This window comes from Callospermophilus lateralis, chromosome X (assembly GCF_048772815.1).
Source record: "Callospermophilus lateralis isolate mCalLat2 chromosome X, mCalLat2.hap1, whole genome shotgun sequence".
NCBI classification, from domain to species: domain Eukaryota; kingdom Metazoa; phylum Chordata; class Mammalia; order Rodentia; family Sciuridae; genus Callospermophilus; species Callospermophilus lateralis.
This window is the reverse complement of record NC_135325.1, coordinates 72,252,932-72,275,297: the sequence shown is the minus strand read 5'-3', so window position 1 is coordinate 72,275,297 and position 22,366 is coordinate 72,252,932. Positions and strand designations below refer to the sequence as shown.

General features: G+C 34.6%; 1 protein-coding gene across 9 annotated transcripts in view; it reads left to right on the top strand.

Moving 5' to 3' along the window:
- Diaph2 (diaphanous related formin 2) overlaps positions 1–22,366 on the top strand; it is an 826,282-nt gene that overhangs the window by 577,557 nt on the left and 226,359 nt on the right. For 2 of the 9 annotated variants that reach the window (XM_077107725.1, XM_077107726.1), the window contains one exon: positions 16,121–16,289. The exons of the other annotated variants lie outside the window; for them this stretch is intronic. In XM_077107725.1, coding sequence (XP_076963840.1) covers positions 16,121–16,289 — 169 coding nt within the window. The remainder of the gene's footprint in view (positions 1–16,120; positions 16,290–22,366) is intronic. 9 annotated transcript variants of the gene reach the window in all.

The following is a 22,366-nucleotide window of genomic DNA, read 5'->3' as shown; positions in this document are numbered from 1 at the left end:
ATTCAGTTAATATGCGTTTGGATGTGTGTTTTATGCAAAAGAACTAACAGCCTAACATTTTGGCACATTTTGTTCTTATGTCTTGACAATGTCTGGGCATTTGTGGATAAAAGAGAGATATTTTTGTTTGTACATATAAGTGAGTGAAAATTGCTTGCCCCCATCCAGCCTACTAAAATGAGAATACATTGAGAAGCCAAAAGGAAAGAGCCTACATTAAAAACAAAACAAAACAAAAAAACACTAAATCTTATTTCTGAGAAATTCAAGTATTGATACATAATAGAAGCATACTTTAACAATTACAGTGTTTTGGTTTTTCCTTCCCCCCCTTTAAAAAAATATTTCATTAAACTATCAGTTGTGTGGAGCTTATCTCTATATGTGAATTTCCTTATAGTGACTAATGACTTTCAGTATTCTCAGGCAGCAACATGTTCCCCATGGCATTGTGCTGTTAGAAAGGAAGAAAACATGGAAGAAAACCAGGCGGTTTCTTCACGTGTGGTCAGCTTAACCGTAGAATTTTTGTGTTACAATTTATTGCCCCAGCTCTGTGCTCTTCCTTTTTTTAATTTATTTGTTCTGATCAGTTTTACATTATAGTACATTGTTCTTCTATTCATTGTACACAAATGGAGCACAATTTTCCACTTCTCTGGTGATACACAAAGTTGGGTCACACCATTCATGCAATCATACATGTACCTTGGGTAATGATGTCCATCTCATTCCACCATCTTTCCTATCCCCATGCTGTCTTCCCCTGAATCCCCCTTTGCCCCATCCAAAGTTCTTCCACTCGTCCCATGCTCCCCCCCCCCATTATGGATTAACATCCACTTATCAGAAAAAAATCTGGCCTTTGATTTTTTGCTCTTATGATAATGCTATTTAGCATAACAGTTCTAAAATGTAGATGTCAAAGTCAAACTGGGCTCTTCTACTAGAGTTTTTCTACCCTCCGTTACTCCTAGACATACACTCACACATATATACACACAAGTGAATACTCTTCCTTGGGGGTCCTAAGCTAAGCCTGTGTATATTACATTGTCGAGGGGAGAAAGAAAACGTCACTGACCTTTCTACCTTGAACTTGCACAGAGCCATGACACTACTTAGAGATAAAAATAAAATTTTGAATTCACCGTGTGTGTGTGTGTGTGTGTGTGTGTGTAATTAGTGACATAAATAGAAGTTTTCATTTCCATTTTTCTTTTTCTTCTTTGTGATAGTAGGAATTGAACCCAGGAGAGCTCTACCACTGAGCTACATCCCCAGCCCTTTTTTATTGTTTATTTTGAAAAAAGGTCTCACTATCTTGCCCAGCCTGGCCTTGAACTTGCAGTCCCCAGTTTTTAGCCTCCCTCCAGAATAGCTGGGATTCCAGGGATGCACCACCATGCCTGGCTCTTTTTCTTTTTTATTGTGATTTTATACACATACACACACACACACACACACACAGACAAACACAGACACACACACACACACACACACACACAAACACAGACACACAGACACACACACACAAACACACACACACTGACACACACACACACACAAAATGAGCACTTTCCTCTTAACAAATTTTTAAATGTACAGTATAGTATTGTTGAATATAGACACAGTGTTATTCAACAGGTCTCCACAAGTTTTTTATCTTGCCTGATTGAAACTATATACCCATTGCACATCAATTCCCCACTTCCTTCTCCACCTAGTCCCCTACTTTCTGTTTATTTGAATTTGACTACTTTTGATGCTTCATATAAGGGAGATAATACAATATTTGTCCTGTGACTGGCCTATTTCAAATGGAATAATGTCTTCACCATTCATCTATGCTGTAACATATGGCAAGATGTTCTTTTTTAAAGCTGAATAGTATTCCATTGTGTATATGTTCCACCTTTTCTTTATCCATTCATTAGTCTATAGTTGTTTTCTTATGTTAGCTATTGTGAATAATGCTGCAATGAACGTGGGAGTGCAGTTGTTTGTTCAAGATTCTTTTTCTTTTTTTTCAATCCAACTTCTGACTTTGAATAACACACTGACATTGAAACATATATGATTCCTAAGATCACGTAATTTCTGAGATGTCAGAAACACCTAGAGACAGCAAACACATTAAAGATAGATGTGCAGGCCTAGTTTATATCCATGTCACAAACTGAACACTACTGAAGTTATTTTGTTATTGTTTGTTTTGTTCAAGCAGAAAATTTTCAGAGTACATTTTTATCTCTCCAACAAAGGAAAGAAAAGGAAAAGGAACGCATTCTTTGCATGTAAAACCACTGTATTTGAATAAGTTCCTCTGCATAAAAAATTGAAAAATATTTTCAGAATCAAATAATGCCATTTCATATTTAAGGCATACATTAAATTGATAACAGAAAAGGCATAATCCACTAGAGACCCAGAAAAATCAATTAATTCTTACATATATGTGTGTGTTTGTGTGTGTATGTGTATACATTTATATAAACACTGTTATACATGTACATAAACAATGTTATTTAGGGAGCTTTAGAAAATAGATAAGAACATAAGAAATGTGATATAAGAAACAACTTTGTTTGAGGAAAAAGATTTTGTAAGAAAAATAAAAATTCCCTATTGGAAATTCTGGCCCAGAGATGGACCAAAATATGCTTTTACTGATATTGAATATTTACCGATATTGAATATTTCCTTCAGTGCCATTAATTTAGAGTAACATGTTTGTCTTTGAGGCAGTTTACTGTAGGTTAAATTCTGAATGAGATTTCCATGTACTTCAGAAGTTCTTAAACCTGTTTTAGAGATCGCAGGACATATGGAAACTATTGTGCCATCAACTGCCTTCAATCTAGAATAGAAAGATTATGTAAACTTAGCAACTCAAATAATATATACAAATATTTCCAGAAATCAATGTATTCACATTATCTCAACAATTAAGTACTTCCATTTTACCTGGATATTTATGGAATCTTGTGTTTCACAGTTAGGAGGAACCATACAGAATATCTGCTCTAACTGCTTTATTTTATAACTGAACTGAGGGAAGTGAATTTCCCAAATCTCTTTGCCACAATTCATAGGTCTTTCCAATTCACACAGTTGGTCTTCATTAGTAAACTTGATTCAGAAAACTTTCCACATTTTTTATGCTACTTCTTTTCCTCACTGGCAATTTTAGTTAAGTAAGGAAAGGTGAACGAGAAATAATAAAGCAATATCATCTGAATTTGAGTCTCCTACTTAGATTTTGAAAGGATGATTGGAAACTACACTTCATTATTGTAATTCCCAAACCTGACACAGGTCATTTCAAAATAACTAGGAAAACTGAAAACTAAAATACCCAAGAATTCAGAGAATTATATTAAAGGACACAATAAACCCAAATATCTACACATTCATTCCAAAGCAGCAGACATATCAAAATTACTGGTTGCCATAAACATTAAAACACATACACATAAACACTACACAATAAAAAATGAAGAGCACAGTGATTCTCAGATACTTGGCATCACCATTTTTAACTTTCATATTGAACAAAGTTATGTTTGAGTCTGTAATAATATTTCTTAAACTCCTTTATACCTCAAGTTTGTCACTGTTCAGAACAATAAGACTCAATTTCCCAGGGATCAACCCTTTGGCAAAATTTACACTGACTACACTCTTTGCTTCATTTGCAGTTGGAGCTAAATGATCTTTTGTGACTATTGGAAACTTTTAGCCCAGACTGTAGGATCTGATATTCTGCTCTCTTAGCTAGACTTGTATTTCCAGAATATTCTGCATGGAGAGAGGAGCATATCAAAGCAAGTATATTCAGACTAAAGTATGTTCATTGAACAAATGAGAGTGTTAAGGTATTGTCCTGATTGAGCTCTGATTCAATGAGAACTCTTCCTGCCTTTGTACCGTTTGCTTTGGCTTTTCACTTCTCACTGCTGCCATACAGCTGATCTCCATTGTACCAAGGAGAGCCCACATAGTAGTTCAACTGCCTATTAGATATTACTATTCCAGGATTTCACAGGTATCTAAAACTGTGTCCAAAACTAGTCATTAGTCTCTCCCTCTGGAATAGTGCTCCTTTTTTTTTTTTTTTTTTTTGTCTTTCAATTTCTGGTTAAAAAAAAAAAAAAAAAAAACAAAGTAAAGGAAAAAAAAACCTCTCACAATACAAATACATACTCTGAGTCACCCAGGCTAGAAAACTCAAGTGGCATCCTCATACTTTCCTCTCCTTACCACTAACATCTAGTCAGTCACCATGCCCTATGCAGTCTACCTTTTCTATATTTCTTATGTCTGTCTCTGATGTTCTATTTGCAGTGCTATTCTGTTAGCATCCTAAGTACTGTCTGTGGGTCCACTCTCTTATATCTCCAAACTATCCTTCCTCTGTTCCCAGACTTGGATTCATAAGATCATGTTACTCCTCTGCATACAAACTTTCAATACATAAAAAAAAACATGAAATCCATAATATGCATTTGACTCTTTTTCAGGTGTATCCCCCCTGACATCTCCCTGTGTGCCTAAACTACCTTATCTCAGAATAGCTACAGTTGTTTGATAACTCCAACTATGTTAACACCTTTGCTCATGCTATGCTCACTGCCTTCACTCTAAATGGAAAAATCTCCATATCTCAAGATGGAGTTAACATTACTTCCTCCTGAAATGTATCCTCATTGTCCCAGAATCACTCCTTTATGTGTGGTTTCATATGTTTCTTTAATTCTTTTGTGGATCTTGTTTTATATTGTCAAGCACTTTTTCTTTTCTTTTAAACATGGGGAGAAGTATGTCATGCTGGTATAGCATGCAGTTTTGTGGGGGTGTAGGAAAGGATGCTCCGGTTCAAATCCTGAATCTACTTACTGTCTAGGTGGCACTGAGAAAGTTGGTTGACTTCCCTGAGGCTAATTTCATAATCTGTAAAATGCAGTTAATAATAGTATATATAAGTCATAGGGCCTGGGCTACAGTTAAAAAAAGACACTTGTAAAACATTTTCTTCAGTGACTGGTTTATTTTGAGAGTTTAATAAACATTAGTCCTGTTACTGCTGTTCTGCTATTTATCTGTGTTCCAACAGCAGTTTATAAATTCAGTGAGGGTTAGGAGCCATGTCTTATCACTTAACTTTCTTTTTCTTTATTTAATCTGTAGCAGTTTCTTATACATTATCAGCACATGATAAATGATGCTGAGAGATGAATGTGAGGTAGGGCTGGAGGTAGGACTTGTTCTAATTAATGTCTGTATATGCATACTATGTATATTAAATAATACTGACATTCCAAAATATACACATAAATCTAAAAAATTTATAATCATAACTCTTATGTTACTCTGAACACAACTATTTATATGCCAATCTTAGTCATTATATATTGCCTACCACCTGTTATTTTTTTAACTGCCTCTGATTCTAGGTAGCATTCTCAATCATTTATCAAATATACTTCAGTTGACTATATATACAATATATATTTGTCTCGTCAGTAGTTAGGAACTAGCAAGTAAACTTAACTATCATTTGGACAGTATTCTGTGTTTCACTAGTTGTAGGGTTTTTTTGTTTTGTTTTGATTTTGGTTTTTGGTATGTGTTTTAATTTAGGTAGCATTTCTTATGCCTTTTGATCCAGGGAAGTGTGATCAAAAGATGATTATGTGATTCTTATCTTTGATTATGTGATTCTTTATTTATTTATTTATTTTTTTCATCTTCCATATATTTGATTCAAATGAGTTATGCATTTCCATTTTTACCCCAAATACAGATTGCAGGATCACATCAGTTACACATTCACAATGTTGACATAATACCATATTAGTGACTGTTGTATTCTGCTGACTTTCCTATCCCCTACTATCCCCCCTCCCCTCCCCTCTCATCTTCCCTCTCTACCTCATCTGTTGTTGTTCCGTTCTCTCCCTTCCCCCCCCTTTCCCCTCACAACCTTATATATGTGATTTCGTATAAAAATGAGGGTTTCCTTCCGTTTCCATGCAATTTCCCTTCTCTCTCCCTTTCCCTCCCATCACTCGTCTCAGTTTAATGTTAATATTTTCCTCATGCTCTTTCCCTCTGTTCAGTTCTTAGTTGCTCTCCTTAAATCAAAGAAGACATTTGGCATTTGTTTTTTAAGGATTGGCTAGCTTCACTTAGCATAATCTGCTCTAATGCCATCCATTTCCCTGCAAATTCAATGATTTTGTCATTTTTTAGTGCTGCATAATACTCCATTGTGTATAGATGCCACATTTTTTTTATCCATTCATCTATTGAAGGGCATCTAGGTTGGTTCCACAGTCTGGCTATTGTGAATTGTGCTGCTATGAACATGGATGTGGCAGTATCCCTATAGCATGCTATTTTAAGGTCCTCAGGGAATAGTCCGAGGAGGGCGATAGCTGGGTCAAATGGTGGTTCCATTCCCAGCTTTCCCAGGAATCTCCATACTGCTTTCCATATTGGCCGCACCATTTTGCAGTCCCACCAGCAATGTACAAGTGTACCCTTTTCCCCACATCCTCGCCAGCACTTATTGTTGTTTGACTTCCTAATGGCTGCCAATCTTACTGGAGTGAGATGGTACCTTAGGGTGGTTTTGATTTGCATTTCTCTGACTGCTAGAGAAGGTGAGCATTTTTTCATGTACTTATTAATTGACTGTATGTCTTCTTCTGAGAAGTGTCTGTTCAGGTCCTTGGCCCATTTGTTGATTGGGTTATTTGTTATCTTATTGTTTAATTTTTTGAGTTCTTTGTATATTCTGGAAATTAGGGCTGTATCTGAAGTGTGAGGAGTAAAGATTTGTTCCCAGGATGTAGGCTCCCTATTTACTTCTCTTATTGTTTCTCTTGCTGAGAAAAAACTTTTTAGTTTCAGTAAGTCCCATTTGTTTATTCTTGTTATTAACTCTTGGGCTATGGGCGTCCTATTAAGGAATTTGGAGCCTGACCCCACAATATGTAGATCGGAGCCAACTTTTTCTTCTATCAGGTGCAGGGTCTCTGCTTTGATATCAAGCTCCTTGATCCATTTTGAGTTAACTTTTGTGCATGGCGAGAGAAAGGGATTCAGTTTCATTTTGTTGCATATGGATTTCCAATTTTCCCAGCACCATTTGTTGAAGATGCTATCCTTCCTCCATTGCATGTTTTTAGCCCCTTTATCAAATATAAGAAATTTGTAATTTTGTGGATTGGTTTCTGTGTCCTCTATTCTGTACCATTGATCCACCTGCCTGTTTTGGTACCAGTACCACGCTGTTTTTGTTACTATTGCTTTGTAGTACAGTTTGAACTCTGGTATCGCTATACCTCCAGATTCACACTTCCTGCTTAGTATTGTTTTTGCTATTCTGGGTCTTTTGTTATTCCATATGAATTTCATGATTGCTTTATGTATTTCTACAAGAAATGCCATTGGGATTTTGATTGGCATCGCATTAAACCTGTAGAGAAGTTTGGGTAATATCGCCATTTTGATAATGTTAGTTCTGCCTATCCATGAACAGGGTACATTTTTCCATCTTCTAAGATCTTCTTCTATCTCTCTCTTTAGGGTTCTGTAGTTTTCATTGTATAAATCTTTCACCTCTTTTGTTAGGTTGATTCCCAAGTATTTTTTTTTTTGAGGGTATTATGAATGGGGTGGTTTTCCTCATTTCCATTTCAGAAGTTTTGTTGCTGATATACAGGAATGCCTTTGATTTATGCGTGTTGATTTTATATCCTGCCACATTGCTGAATTCATTTATTAACTCTAGCAGTTTCTTTGTAGACCCTTTTGGGTCTGTTAAGTATATTATCATGTCATTCGCAAATAGCGATAATTTAAGTTCTTCTTTTCCTATTTTTATGCCTTTAATTTCTTTTGTCTGTCTAATTGCTCTGGCTAGTATTTCAAGAACTAAGTTGAATAGAAGTGGTGATAGAGGGCATCCCTGTCTAGTTCCAGATTTTAGAGGGAATGCCTTCAGTTTTTCTCCATTTAGAATGATGCTAGCCTGAGGCTTAGCATATATAGCTTTTACAATGTTGAGGTAAGTTCCTGTTATCCCTAGTTTTTCTAGTGTTTTGAACATAAAGGGATGCTGTACTTTGTCAAATTCTTTTCCTGCATCTATCGAGATGATCATATGGTTCTTATCTTTAAGTCTATTGATGTGGTGAATAACATTTATTGATTTCCGTATATTGAACCAGCCTTGCATCCCAGGGATGAATCCTACTTGATCATGGTGCACATTTTTTTTGATATGCTTTTGCATTCAATTCGCCAGGATTTTATTGAGAATTTTTGCATCTAAGTTCATTGATTATGTGATTCTTATCTTATCTATGGAAAACTCTTTTTAAAATCTTTTTATTGCTTTTATTTTTTAAATACATGACAGCGGAATGAGTCACGATTCTTATTACACATATTCCAAAACCAGGCAAAGGCACATTAAAGAAAGAAAATTTTAGACCAATATCTCTTATGAACATAGATGCAAAAATTCTCAATAAAATTCTGGCAAATCAAATAAAAAATATCAAAAATATAGTGCACCATGATCAAGTGGGATTCATTCCAGGGATGCAAGGTTGGTTCAACATATGGAAAGCAATAAATTTAATTCATCACATCAATAGAATCAAAGATAAGAATCACATATTCATCTCAATAGATGCAGAAAAAGCATTTGACAAAATATAGCATTCTTTCCTGTTCAAAACAATAGAAAAACTAGGGATAACAGGAACATATCTCAACATCATAAAGACTATCTACACTAAGCCCCAGGCTAACATCATTCTAAATGGAGAAAAATTGAAGGCCTTCCCTCTAAAAACTGGAAAAAGATAGGGATGCCCTCTTTCACCACTTCTATTTAACATAGTCCTTGAAACACTGGCTAGAGCAATTAGACAGACAAAAGTAATTAAAGGGATATGGATAGGAAAAGAAGAACTCAAATTAGCACTATTTGTTGACGATATGATTCTATACCTAGAAGACCCAAAAAGCTCCACCAGAAAACTTCTGGAAAACTCTTGAGTGACATTTTTCTCAGGAAAGTTTGAAAAATTTTCTCAGGAGAATTTCAAAATGCTTAATAGACCTGTATAATCTGGTCCTTACCTGCTACAGGAACCTTCTTACTGCTCCCTCTTCTCTCCCACTCCATACTCCTGTTTCCTTTTGTTAATGTTCCTAGAATGTTTAACATACTTTTGTGCATTCCCCAATGCTCTTTCTTCTAGCTCTTCTCACTCAGGTCTCAGTTTTAGTGTTTCATCCTTCAAGAGGCATCACCACACTTCTGCTCTACTTTTGTCTCCCACAAGTCCTAAGTTAGGTCTCACATATACTCTCCTATGCCAACCTATACTTCACACTTTAAAAAATATTTTGTATTTATTCACTTGATTGAACTGTCATCTTCCAGTAAACCAGTGACCTTGTCTGAAAATTTGAATACTCTGTCATCTATACATAGAAGATAGCTGGCACACACTAAGCATTTAATTAAGGTGTTTGAATAAATGAGTGAAGAAATCACTCAGTTGAGTATCTAAGTATAGAAAGACAGATTGTCTTCAGAGATAGGATAAAGACACAGAAACACAAGTGAGTGAATAAAGAATGGAGATAGAGAAAAGGAATACCAATGTCTTTTTTTTTTTTTTTTTTGGAAGAGACAGGGTCTTGCTAAGATGCTTAAGGGCCCCTTTAAGTTCCTGAGGCTGGCTTTGAATTACAGTCCTCCTGTCTCAGTCTCCTGAGCTGGTGGTGTTACAGGCATATGCCACTGCACCTGGATTCAAATGTCTTTTTTACCTCTATAATAGCCATTATATTTGTGCCTTTAACAGGAGACTGATTTAAAAGTATTCTCTTTATCCATCTCATTCCAGCCATCTATGGAAAAGTTGTGTTATTACAAAATATTTTCATCTATCCAGTAGCATAGTTGCCATATTTAACATGCTAGGGACTTTGGTTCAAAATCATGAACTAGGCTATCTTTGTTATATTATTTAAATATTCTATGCTTCAGTGTTGCAATATGATTTTTCAAAGGATTTTAATCTATATCCTGATCTATTATAAAGTACCCTAATGCTTTCCATATTGTCCATGTTAATGTTTCACATTTTTAAATATTTGTCAAGATGTTTTAATTCACATAATGTATGGTTTGTAAGTAAATTTCAATTTAATTATATCTTAATAATAACTTAAAAGGTATTTATTTGAACTATTAGTAATTCTGACTAAATTATTCCAATGAAGTGGAAAAATTCATATTTTTTAACATTTAGAGGAATCTTTCCTGAAGGTTATGGAAAGTAGAATTGCTATCTATATTTTCAATAGATAGCATATTTGTGACTTCCTTTTATTTAAATAGGTAATTATGCCATGTTGCTAACTAAAGCTTATGTGAAGGTTAAGTGTATCTCAAGCTGATTTTTCCATGTTTTCAACAATCCAACACTAATTATATTTAATATTTCAAATTTTTTATTAAAATTTTAAGTAATATACTGCCTATAAAGATGAGAAATTTTAAGAAATGATTCAACTCAATTAGCTGTGTGTATGTACACTCCTTCATTCCCAGTGCTCTGCTAAGAATTATTCCAGTTCTAATGAAATGCATTTTCTGTGGTTACAGTTGCTCTTTACAAAATTAAGATGATAAAGAATTTTCTCCTCCTAGTATTTGAGGAAGTGTTGCTATTTTGCCAGTTAGGGACCAAGAGTTACAAAAGTCACGTTCAACCAGTTTATAGACAGGTAGATATAGAGTGTTAGTCAGCTTTTTGTTACTGTGACCAAAATATCTGACAAGAACAATGTAAGAAAGGAAAGATTTATTTTGGTTCATGATTGCAGAGGATTCAGTCACGGTTGGTCTGCTCCAAGGTGGAAACAACATAGTGAAATGGTATGTGTCTGATGGAGAGCTGTTCAGCTCATGGCAGCCAGAAAGCAGAGAGAACAAGCAAGGCAAGGACAAGATATGGTCCCCAAAGGCATGTCCCCAGTGACTTACTTCTCCAACATGCCCTGCCTGCCTACAATTACCACCTAATATTCCACTCAAATTCCTAATCTATCAAATGGATTAATCCATTGTTGAAGGTACAGTCTCATAATCCACTTTTTTTTCCTTCTGAACATTGCTGTATTGCCTAACACATGAGCTTTTAGAGGAACATTCAAGATCCCACCCATAACATATAGCTACCAAAAGTAATCAAAATCTATGCCAGTATACCTAAAAATTTGAAGAAAATAATTTTTTTTCTATTTGAGTACTAGCCTATGGAGAAGTTACAACTATTTTAGGTTGAATTTTAAGGTCATATTTTCCATAATTTATTATAAAAATGATTTGTGAGTCTTGGGATATGTTTTATAAATTAACTTTCCAGAATCATGAATTAGTTTCAAATTAACAATACTTTTGAAAAGTTAGCATTTTACCTATTAATGTTTTAAAATGCTGCATATATTTTAGTTTATAAACCTGCAAAAGATACTTCTGTTAGAAGAAGATTTTAGTTCATAGTCATCATGAATAACTTTCATGCTTAAAAAATCAGAAACATTTAGCTTTGTAGAACTTATCTTTCCCCCCCCCCCACATTTGATCAGTTTATATGTATTGATGTATCCCCATTTTACTACCTTAAACACATATTTATTTCAGGATATAAATTGCTATGAATTACCCTCTTCTTAGAGAGCTAATAAACTTTCTAAATAATATTTTTCAGGGTTCATCTTTCTAAATATTTCAAGGACTTCCAAGGTTTCTTATATAATGGAAGACTGTATGTGTTTCAGTCCAAAGATAATTGAATCATTCTCCCCCAAATGCACTATTCTTTGATTCTCTTCTGTTTTCCCTCTTATAAGGCACCAAGGCCAAGAAATCTGAGTATAAGAGTAAATGACCTTTTCATTGATGTTCATAGCATTCTCTTCAGTAGTTTCTCAAAGAACTGTGCCAGCAGAAGTTTTAGCCAGCAATAGTTATATGGTACCTACACACCTGGCCTTCCCATTCCACTCTAAATATTTCACAGGCTTCCCGATCAGTGTTTTTAAAACATAACTAAGGGCCAGATGCCTGTCCTATTCAAGTCAATCCCAGTAGTGTATAGTCTACTGATTCAAATACAAATCTCCTCCAGAAACACTCCCAAACATACCTAGAATAATTTTTACCAGCTGTGGTGGCATCTCTTAACCCAGTGAAGTTGACATAAAATTAACTATTAAATCTGCTAACAGGGCTGGGGATGTGGCTCAAGCGGTAACGCACTCGCCTGGCATGTACGGGGCTCTGGGTTCAAGCCTCAGCACCACATAAAAATAAAATAAAGATGTTATGTCCACCAAAAACTAAAAAATAAATATTAAAAAAATTCTCTCTCTCTCTCTCTCTCTCAAAAAAAAAATCTGCTAACACATCTACTAAGCAACATCTAGGTCTAAGGATGCAAGTTTAACTTAAGCTGACCATCATTCTACAGATATATTTACTATTACATATATAGCATTAAAACAAAGTTAAATGAAGTTCATTGTCATTGTAAATAATTCACTTCTACTGTATGAAAAGAGAAGTATCATGCCAGGGACTATCATGATATCTGTATTCTAACTCTGTAAGTTTGAGTGCCTCTTATCTGTTTTCTAAAACTCTAAAATTTGCATTCTCATTTCTATGCCTTTTTGAAAAGGTTGTTTTGAAGAATCTGGAGCATAATACAAGATAATTATATCATAAGTGACAAATTTCTGTATAAATGCAAATTAATGATGGTAGAATTATTTGTAATATTATATTATAAATTTATTCAGGGTAGAGATTGACTTTAATGATCATTGTGGGAACCACAATTTTTAGTATAGTGCCAGTCAGTATCTTGCATTTAGTGGCTGCTCAAAAAATAAAAATTCCCTAAAGGAAATAAATGTATGAAAAAGAATGACATCATCTAGTTCTTTTTTTATGTGCCATCCCATGTAAGATTTGGTGACATGGTTGAAATTCTGAAAGATTTCAGTGCTTACTTATGCTGTATATCCCTTTTACAAAGTAATCACTTTGAAGATAAGTGAAGGACTTAAAGACTGGGCTACTTTCCATTTGTTATTTCAAAGATAAGCCATTCCCAGAATTTTTCAAATTTTCTCACTTTAGTGCACAGACAGAATTTCCAAAATCAATTTTTGTTCTATAAAAACAAATTTATGAAATTGTATATCACTACATGAACATGTTTTAGCCAGTGAAAAATTGTGTTAGGATAAATGGGAACATAAAATTCTTGCCTTTTTTGTTATCTATTGCTTTTTATCTGTGTTTTATAGATGTTGAGCTTTCTGAAATATATAAACAATTTAGTAATTTGCATTGCAAATAGATTGTAAGTAAGTGACCTTTGTAGAGTATTTCTGCCTAGCAAGTCCCTGGCATGAGTCTGGATTTTTTTTTAATGGAAGAAAGTCTAGAAATATCCCTTTAATTCTGTGCTAAGACATGAAGAGTATTGTCTCAGTTCTGCTACACTTAAACAATATGATTAACATATACTATATGGTAATAGTGCAAAAGGGAAAATCAAAATGTATGTAAGCATTATGTTCCCTTTTGTGTATAAAAAGAAAGTAGAGTATGTCAAAAATGTTATTCTTTCAGGTCTATTAATATCAAAATGGACTAAAGAGTTGAAAGATTTAATGTCACCTATTAGCCTGAAAGGGGTTGTTATATTGCTAATGTGAATGCTAATAGTTAAATAGAATAAAAAAGAACATAGGAAGGAGGCATCTCATTTTAAAAATCATAGTGTATTCCATAAGTGTTAGCTGCAAAGTAATTTTCCAGAAATGGTCTGATTTCCCCATCGACTACCATTGTAAAACTAGAGCTGTGTTCCCATTGAAAATAAATTTGGCCCCAGGTTATAATAAAACACTGAAGAATTCAGAAAACCCTATAAAATCAAGTATTTCAAGGCACAATTATCAGTTCCCGATAAAAAATTCTATCACAAAATATTAATACCACTGGAGTGCATCTTAAACTAGTACACCACAGTGTTATTATCCTCTTTCTACAATTCCAACTCTGTTAAATTTTATTTTGGTGCTAAGCATTGAACCCAGAGGCACTTCATCAGTGATCTACATCCACAATCCTTTATATTTTTGTTTTGGGACAGGGCCTAAGTTGCTGTGGGACTTTGTACATTGCTGAGACTGGCCTCAAACTTGCAATCCTCCTTCCTCAGCCTCCAATGTAGCTGGGATTATAGGCATGCACCACTGCACCAACTTACTCTTATTTAAAAAATTGACTGGGTTCTCTTTATTTTTTATGTTTAGTGCACTTAACTTTCTCTGAAACATTCTTTTTGTTGTGTTTGTTTTGTTCATAGTCCTAAGGGATTGAACCCAGGGGCTCTTTATAACTAAGTACCTCCCCAGTCCTTCTCATTTTTTTTTTTTTTTGATTTTGAGACAATCACTAACTTGCTAAGTTGTATGAGAATCTTGGAGAGTACCTCATTTTTGACTCTAAGACAGTAACCATTTTTGTTGATCTCAGCAACTTCCAAACTGTTTCTGGTGAGTAATAGTTCTGAAAGCATTGCAAATTCTGTTGGTTTTCTTTTTAAACTTCTATTGGCATTTATATACCTATTGACTATATTGATTTCATGTTATAATCCTTTAACAGGACTTATCATATATTTTATACCTATGAATCTCAGTAATTTGCTGAGGCTGGCCTCAAATTTGTAATCTTCCTGCCTCAGCCTCATAAGTCATTGGGATTACAGGCATGTGCCACCATCAAGTATCTGTGCTTACATTTGTTGAACACTGGATATAGGGAATTAAAATTGGATAAAGGGGGACTTATCAAGGCATATTTTTACAGATTCTTCTCTGAGCTGTGTATGTCTAGAGATAAAGGCAATTTTTTCCTCTGTGTATGGGATGGACAGTTCAGGATTAAGGGTCTTATGACCTGCTTCAGAGGCATTTTCAGAGAATTTTTTTTCCACCTACTTCAGGGAAGAACCATGAAAGGAAGGTATAAATGACATTCCTAATTCTGCTGTTTTCTCAAATGGCAAAGTACCATATTTTCAGAATAGTGTATACTGAATCTGATCACTTTCTTCCTTCTTCTCCCTCCCTCTGCTTCCTCTTCTTAAGCAGTATGGATAGTTGGTGTGTGTGTGTGTGTGTGTGTGTACTTGATATATGTGTGTGTTATACATATACATACACATATACACACAAATATAACATATAGAATTTACTATAGCCTCTGTATTTCTATATACTATGTATATTATAAAAGAAAATTTTATATATTTCTTTTTCTCTAAATTTTTGTTGCTATTCCTTTCTCATTATGTTACTCATAAATATATATGAAGTTATTTTCTACCTCTGTGCTTTCATTTAGCAAACATGATCTTGCAGACATATCCTACACGGTTATATATTAAATAGTCTCCTTGTTTTAAAAAAATTTAAGCTTACTAGTCAATATAACTCTAGCAAATAGTTTACTGATTGATTGTGTATACAACTTGCTGGAGACTAATTCATATGTTGATGATCTAACCATCCAGTACCTCAGAATGTGACTGTATTTGGAGATAGGGCCTTTAAATAAATAAATAAGTTAAAGGAAATTAATTAGGGTGTACCCTAATCTAATCTGATTGGTGTCCCTGAAGAAAGAAGAGATTACAACACAGACCACACAGGGGGACAACCATATGAGAACACAGCAAGAAGGTAGCCATCTGTGAGCTAAGGAGAGAGACTTTATAAGAACCTCTCACAATTCTAGCTTCGGGATCTATGAGAAAATAAATGTATATTGTTTAGCCACCCAGACTGTGATATTTTATAATGGCAGTCCTAGCAAATGAATACACAAGTATTTGTGAAGTGCAAATATGTTTACATAAGTGATTATTTAATTCAATCTCTATTGAGTGATAGCATCTGAAGTAAGTCTTATTGGATCATGTTCCTTAACACAAAGCTACAGCTTTACAAAGAGTGCGAGAGACCAGTATGAAAAACTGTCCACAATGCACAATAACATGGTGAAGCTGTATGAGAATCTTGGAGAGTACTTCATTTTTGACTCTAAGACAGTAACCATAGAGGACTTTTTTGGTGACCTCAGCAACTTCCGAACTCTGTTTCTGGTGAGTAATATATCTGAAAGCATTGCAAATCCTGTTGCTTTTTCTTAAAAATTTCTATTGGCATTTTATATACCTATTGACTATATTGATTTCATGTTATAATCCTTTAATAGGAATTGACAGATATTTTAAACCTATGACAAGGATAAAAATTGTTGACTGGCTTAATGTATAATAGGGACCTAACCGAATTATCTTCAACTTTAGGTATACAGGGATGTTTTCTACCAAAGTTTTATTGGAAATAAATGAATTGGTAATTAAATGACCCTGATTTTTATATAGCACAGTATTATACTTTTACTTAGCTTAAAAATTAATACCTAAAAATCATCTTTTACTTAATACATTAAAATGTTGTGATTTATGAACAAGTTTCTTCTACAGCCAAATGAGAAACTGTGATTTTAAATTGGACAATGTAAATGACCTTGAATACCTAAAGTTACTTTCACAATATGGGCTTTTGTTTTAAACTGCAACTATTGGGAATTATAGTAATATTACCATTAATTGGGAATGAACAGTTAGGGTGAAAGATATCCTAGAAGGAAAAAAAGGCTTTGCTACATAAATGCTTTGTTAATTCATCTCCTCAGAATTCAATAAAGAAGTAGAAAATGCAGCATAGATTGATTATGATAGAAACAGAAAGATATGCACAATAATTGATATCAAACAGGTAATGGTCCATATATTTAAAAGAACTCTAGAGATTATACCCACTGGGAAGATCAGTTAGCAAACAAATTTTTGCAGTTTGAGGCATGTTTCTCTTCCAGAGCAGTTGTTTGTTAAATAAGGCTCCCTCTCATAGTCAGTGATGCCCTATGACATCACTTAATTTTGGTGTGAATTATACAATCAGTGGGATGTGAATATACTTATAGAAACCAAACTGTTTTCATATACTAACCCAAGAATACAAACCAGGGCACATGAGCAACTTTGGTAATGGAGGCTACAAGGTACACCAAAAACTTTCGTAAATATTATCATTGGCTTTCATTTTTGCTGAGAATGTTAGCTGATTTTGGTCTTTGCCCCTTAACAGAGATACATATTTATCTTTTTAGCTGACCAATAATTAGTATAACGTGTTGTACTTAGTAATAAGAGGGCTAAGAGACAGTAGTAGTCAAATCATTTTCAAAATTTAAAAGCTATCAATATGATACAAGCACATAAACACTCAGATTATATCTACCTGGATTATATTCCATAAGGAAAGAAACAGTACACTAGTCTTCCCTTACTTGTGTTTTCACTTTCCATAGTTTCAGTTATTCATGGTCAACTGTGGTCATAATATCAAGTGGAAAATTCAAGAAGTTAAAAAACTCATGTTTCAAATAACTTTTATTATAGCTTATTGTTAAAACTGTTTTATTTCATTATTAGTTATAGCTGATTTGTTACTGTGCCTAATTTATAAGTTAAACTTTATAACAGCTACTTGAGTATATGTTTAATATATATATATATATATATATATATATATATATATGTATATATATATATAGATCTTTATGTGTTTTGATACATATATGTTTAAATATATATACACACACACATACATATAGATCTATAGACGAATTTGGTATCATCTGTGGTTTCAGGTCTATGCAGAATATCTCAGAAAGCATCCTCCACAAATAATAAGGAAATACTTAATGTTAAAAAGGAGTAAGAACCAAAAATATATACTTATTTGGCACATTTAAATGATAAAACAAAGTATTTTTTAACAAAATAATGCATGTGGGTAAATGGAGAAAAAAATATGCAATTAATATTATCAAACTCCACTTAAAAACATCTTGTTTTAATAAGGACCGAGTCCTAAAACACTGCCTATCTCATTATGTGCCTCCTCATTTCCCCAAAAAGCAGAAACACTATAGTCAATGGTTTATTTTTCCCACATTGCCGCATTTTTTTTTATTGGTTGCTCAAAACATTACAATGCTCTTGACATATCATATTTCATACATTTGATTCAATTAGGTTATGATTTCTTATTTTTACCACGTATACAGATTGCAGGATCACATTGGTTACACATCCACGTGTATTACATCCATATGTATTACACTTCCAAGTAAGTGTAATACATATGTAATACATACATGGTAATACATTAAGTTATGATATTAGCATGAAGGAAAAACTGCCTAATTCTGCCTACACTGTCCAGAAAGCCTTCATAGAGAATTTTACATTAGGGCAGGGTCTGGAAAACTCCATAGGAGTTTGACAAGCAGACTTTGACAAGCAGGTTTAAGAGTTTACACCTGATCTAAGCCAAAGACTCCTAAATCAACATCACAACTTTAGTCAATCACTTGTGTTCACCATGTTCCTGTTTCATAGTGAGCTTGAAGTGATTTCACTCTCCCAGGGGAAGGAAGAACCCTGAAACAGAGACAAAAATTGTAATCGCCTGAAGTTCCCATTTTCTTAGTGCTTTGTGTGTTTGGCCTCAGGGTTCTTAGCGCTAAAAGCATATTGGACTATAGATGGAAGCAATAAAATACCAGTAGTGCTGAGAAGAAAATAAGAGTTCTGATTCATGTGCTACCAAAAATTACTTCCAAATGAGCTCAGAGTTTCATCTTGGGAGATCTATTTGGCATGTGTAGCATAAACAAAATGCACGTACCAAAAATTCTTCCTCAGAGAGAGAGTGTCTCTAAGAGATGGGGAAAAACAGAAATAAACAAAAGTGGTTGACATTATGGATTAAAACCTTTTTTCAAAATAATCACATCAGATGAATAAAGGCAGAAATGGATAATTTCCATGGGATGCTGCTCTATAAATTATTAATATGATTCATATATTACTCAGCTAATGAGGATATTAAATGTATCCAAAAGAAATGTATAGTATATTATTACAGAGATAGATGTTGAGAGCCACAGTTTAGTCAGAATGACTCCTGGCATTTTTGCCAGAGGGAATGGTTGAAAGGTGACCCTGCTCTGGGATTAGGGTGGCTCCCGGATTAGGGCGGATCCTGATGCCTCAGGCGCCTGCTACTTTGGCTTTCCGTTGAGTTCTCACGGGGTTCTGAGAGAATTGGCAGGCAAGCAGAGCCCGGTAGAGGCAGTGTGTTCCCGGGAAGTGTGTGTAGAATGCCGGTGAGAGTTCGGGAATAAAGGTTGCTGTTTGAACCTACAAGGCTGTGTGGCGGCTTGGTTATTTTGTGCTCAGACAGACTGTGGCAATATATGTTATTGGAAACATTTACAAATTTAGATTTTCTAGTTAGTTTTTCTGGGATTTCATCAGAGTTTTTAAAACTGCATATAATCTAGGCAAGATTAATTAACAACCACTAGATTCAAGTTGAATATTGTGTGGAAGAAAATTAAATTCCATATTTATGCAATGTATAAACATCTTGTTTGCTCATTCTCCTTTATGCTTCAGTCATTCTAGTTCAAACAGTTGACTGCACAGACACTCTTTTTTCTTTTGAGATATTTTGAATAGAATATTCAAAATCAGTGAACCTTATATTTCACTACCATACAATATCTTGCTTAGGCATAAAAATTAATTTCAGCTGTTGGAAAAATTTTTGAGGCAAGTATTATACTTCAATAACTTTCATAGCTCCAAATAAATTATAGAAAATACTTCTTTTCTCTTTTAAATCTGTCAGTTTCCTGCTGCTTCTGTATGTTTTTGTTTTGTTTTGTTTGTAACGAACAATATGTTACCCAGGCACTCAATAAATATTTGTTGTGTGTACCCCCATTCTATACCTCATACACTAGAAATATGTAGGGATAAGGCTTTGTAGAGTTATTAGATGCAATGGCATAATTTAGAAAGAAAATGTTGCCATTGCTATTAATCATGCTAGCAGATTTTCCCTGAATCAAATTAATACATTCATCATTTAATAAATAAACATTGGAACACCTCTTAGATGAGTATTAAAATGCTGTCAGGAGTAATACCAAATAATCATGGAGTTGTATGTCATTGTTCAGTCTTGCTACTTTTACCTTCTAGATGTCTTTTTAATCTAAACTCACTAACACTATTTTAGTTCTGGGCCTCCACCATCTCTTAGCTGGACTGTAATAGTGACCTTATGTCTGGTATCTCCATCTCCGGGTCTACATTTATGCGTTACTTTCCTTTCTCTCTCTCTCTCTCTCTCTCTCTCTCTCTCTCTCTCTCTCTCTCTCCCTCCCTCCCTCCCTCCCTCCCTCCCTCTCTCTCCCTCTCTCTCCCTCTCTATTCCTCTCTCTCCCTCTCTCTCCCTCCAGTCCCTCCCTCTTTTCAGTACAGGAGTGCTGGGGATTGAACCCAGGGCTTCTCAAGTGCCAAGCAAGCCCTCTACCTCTGAGCTATACACTCGCTCCTCATCCATTTCTATTTCTAATTTTTAATCCATTCACCACATTGTTACCAAGTTAAAAACACACCAATATTTAAAAGAAAATATGATCTTAACTCTCCTTACTTAAGATTCTTTCATGACTTCCCTATATAGCCTCATGATCAACCTGATCTTTTAAAAATTAAAGTGGCATACAAAAGAACTATGCTTTAAGGCCAGACCATCTTATGATTGGTCCTGAATGAGCCACATTACTTACTCACTCTCTTCTCAGATTGGGAAAACTCAAATCTGGAAAGTAGAAGCAGCACAAGTCACAACAAGTTCCTAAGAGGACCAAAGCCTCGCAGAACAGAGAGAAACTTTAGAAACACATTATCAAAACTAGAGGAAGGCTAAGAGGCCAGTGTGTGATTGTCATTATGCCTTAATTATTCCCAAAGCTGGTAAGCCATGGGAAATTATGACAACCAAGTTCAAACTTATGACAGTTCTCAGGGATATTCTTCCTTTTTATCTCAAGGAATTGTTCTTTAAAATCTGAACTTTTGGAGAGCTCCCTGTGAAGCCATGTTGCCTTTTGGAGATACTTAATTTTGAGAATCTCTCATCTCTCTGAAGCCAACTTCCTATTTACAAGGCCTCAATCATCTCTAAATCTAAACTTTAATTGGAAAAGCAAAGTGAGCATCTGCACTTACTTAGACTCAAAAGACTAAATTGATAATATACAGAAAATTTTATTCATTCATTAAAGGCAATTTCCCTTTGAAAAAGTAAGGATGAATTTTTGCATAAGAAGATTGTGTGTATAATTCCTGATCCAAAAAGACTTAAGTTATTTTGACACATTTTAAAGCCTTTAATTCAAAAAGCTTCTGACATTTAAAGGAAACTCTAGTTAGTACTGTGGGTGAACTTACACTTAAGAAACCAAGTAGGTTGTTTAACCAAATAGGGTCTTAATCAACAATATAAACTGTTATCTAGAATTCCATGATCCAAAAATCTCTATTAGGTGCCATATAAGTTGATTTCTCTTTGCTTTGCCGATAAAATGGTAATTAATATTATGAAAATGACCTTGAGAAACTGCAGACCCTGATGTGCCTCTTAAATAATTTAGTTTTCTTTGTAAGCTAAATGTCTTCCAAGTCTCATCACTTGGAAATTCAAAGGGAGGTTGCCTTAGTAACAATAATCCAAATAGTCCAAGTTATCTCATCTTTCCCCCCATAGGCAGGACTCAAGCTTTTGCAATCTACATTGCCACAGACACATCTGGAATCATCTCATGCATGTTAAAAAAATGTCATCTGCAGTCACCATTTGACATTTTCTTACAAACAAGCTACTCAATACCCACTATTCTAGCATTGAACATCACAAAAGCCCCTGCCCCTCCTATCTTGCTATGGCTCTAGTTCCCCTCAGCTAAAAATGTTTATTTTTCCTTGGAATGCTTCTTGGGGTCACCTTCAATGATAATTCTATGTGTGGGCCAAGGGTGCTTCTACTGCTCCAGTTTTGTACCAATACTTGAAGTACCCCTATGGTATTACACTCAGTGCAGAAGTAGCCATGTGTCACCAGACACTTAAGAAGCAGTTCCTTTCACTTCTCTTCTGATCCCTTTCTCCTTGGGGGATTTAGAAAATGTTTCAAGTCTTAGAAACCTATAGGGGATCCTAATATCATAAACCCCTCCTTTTCCCTC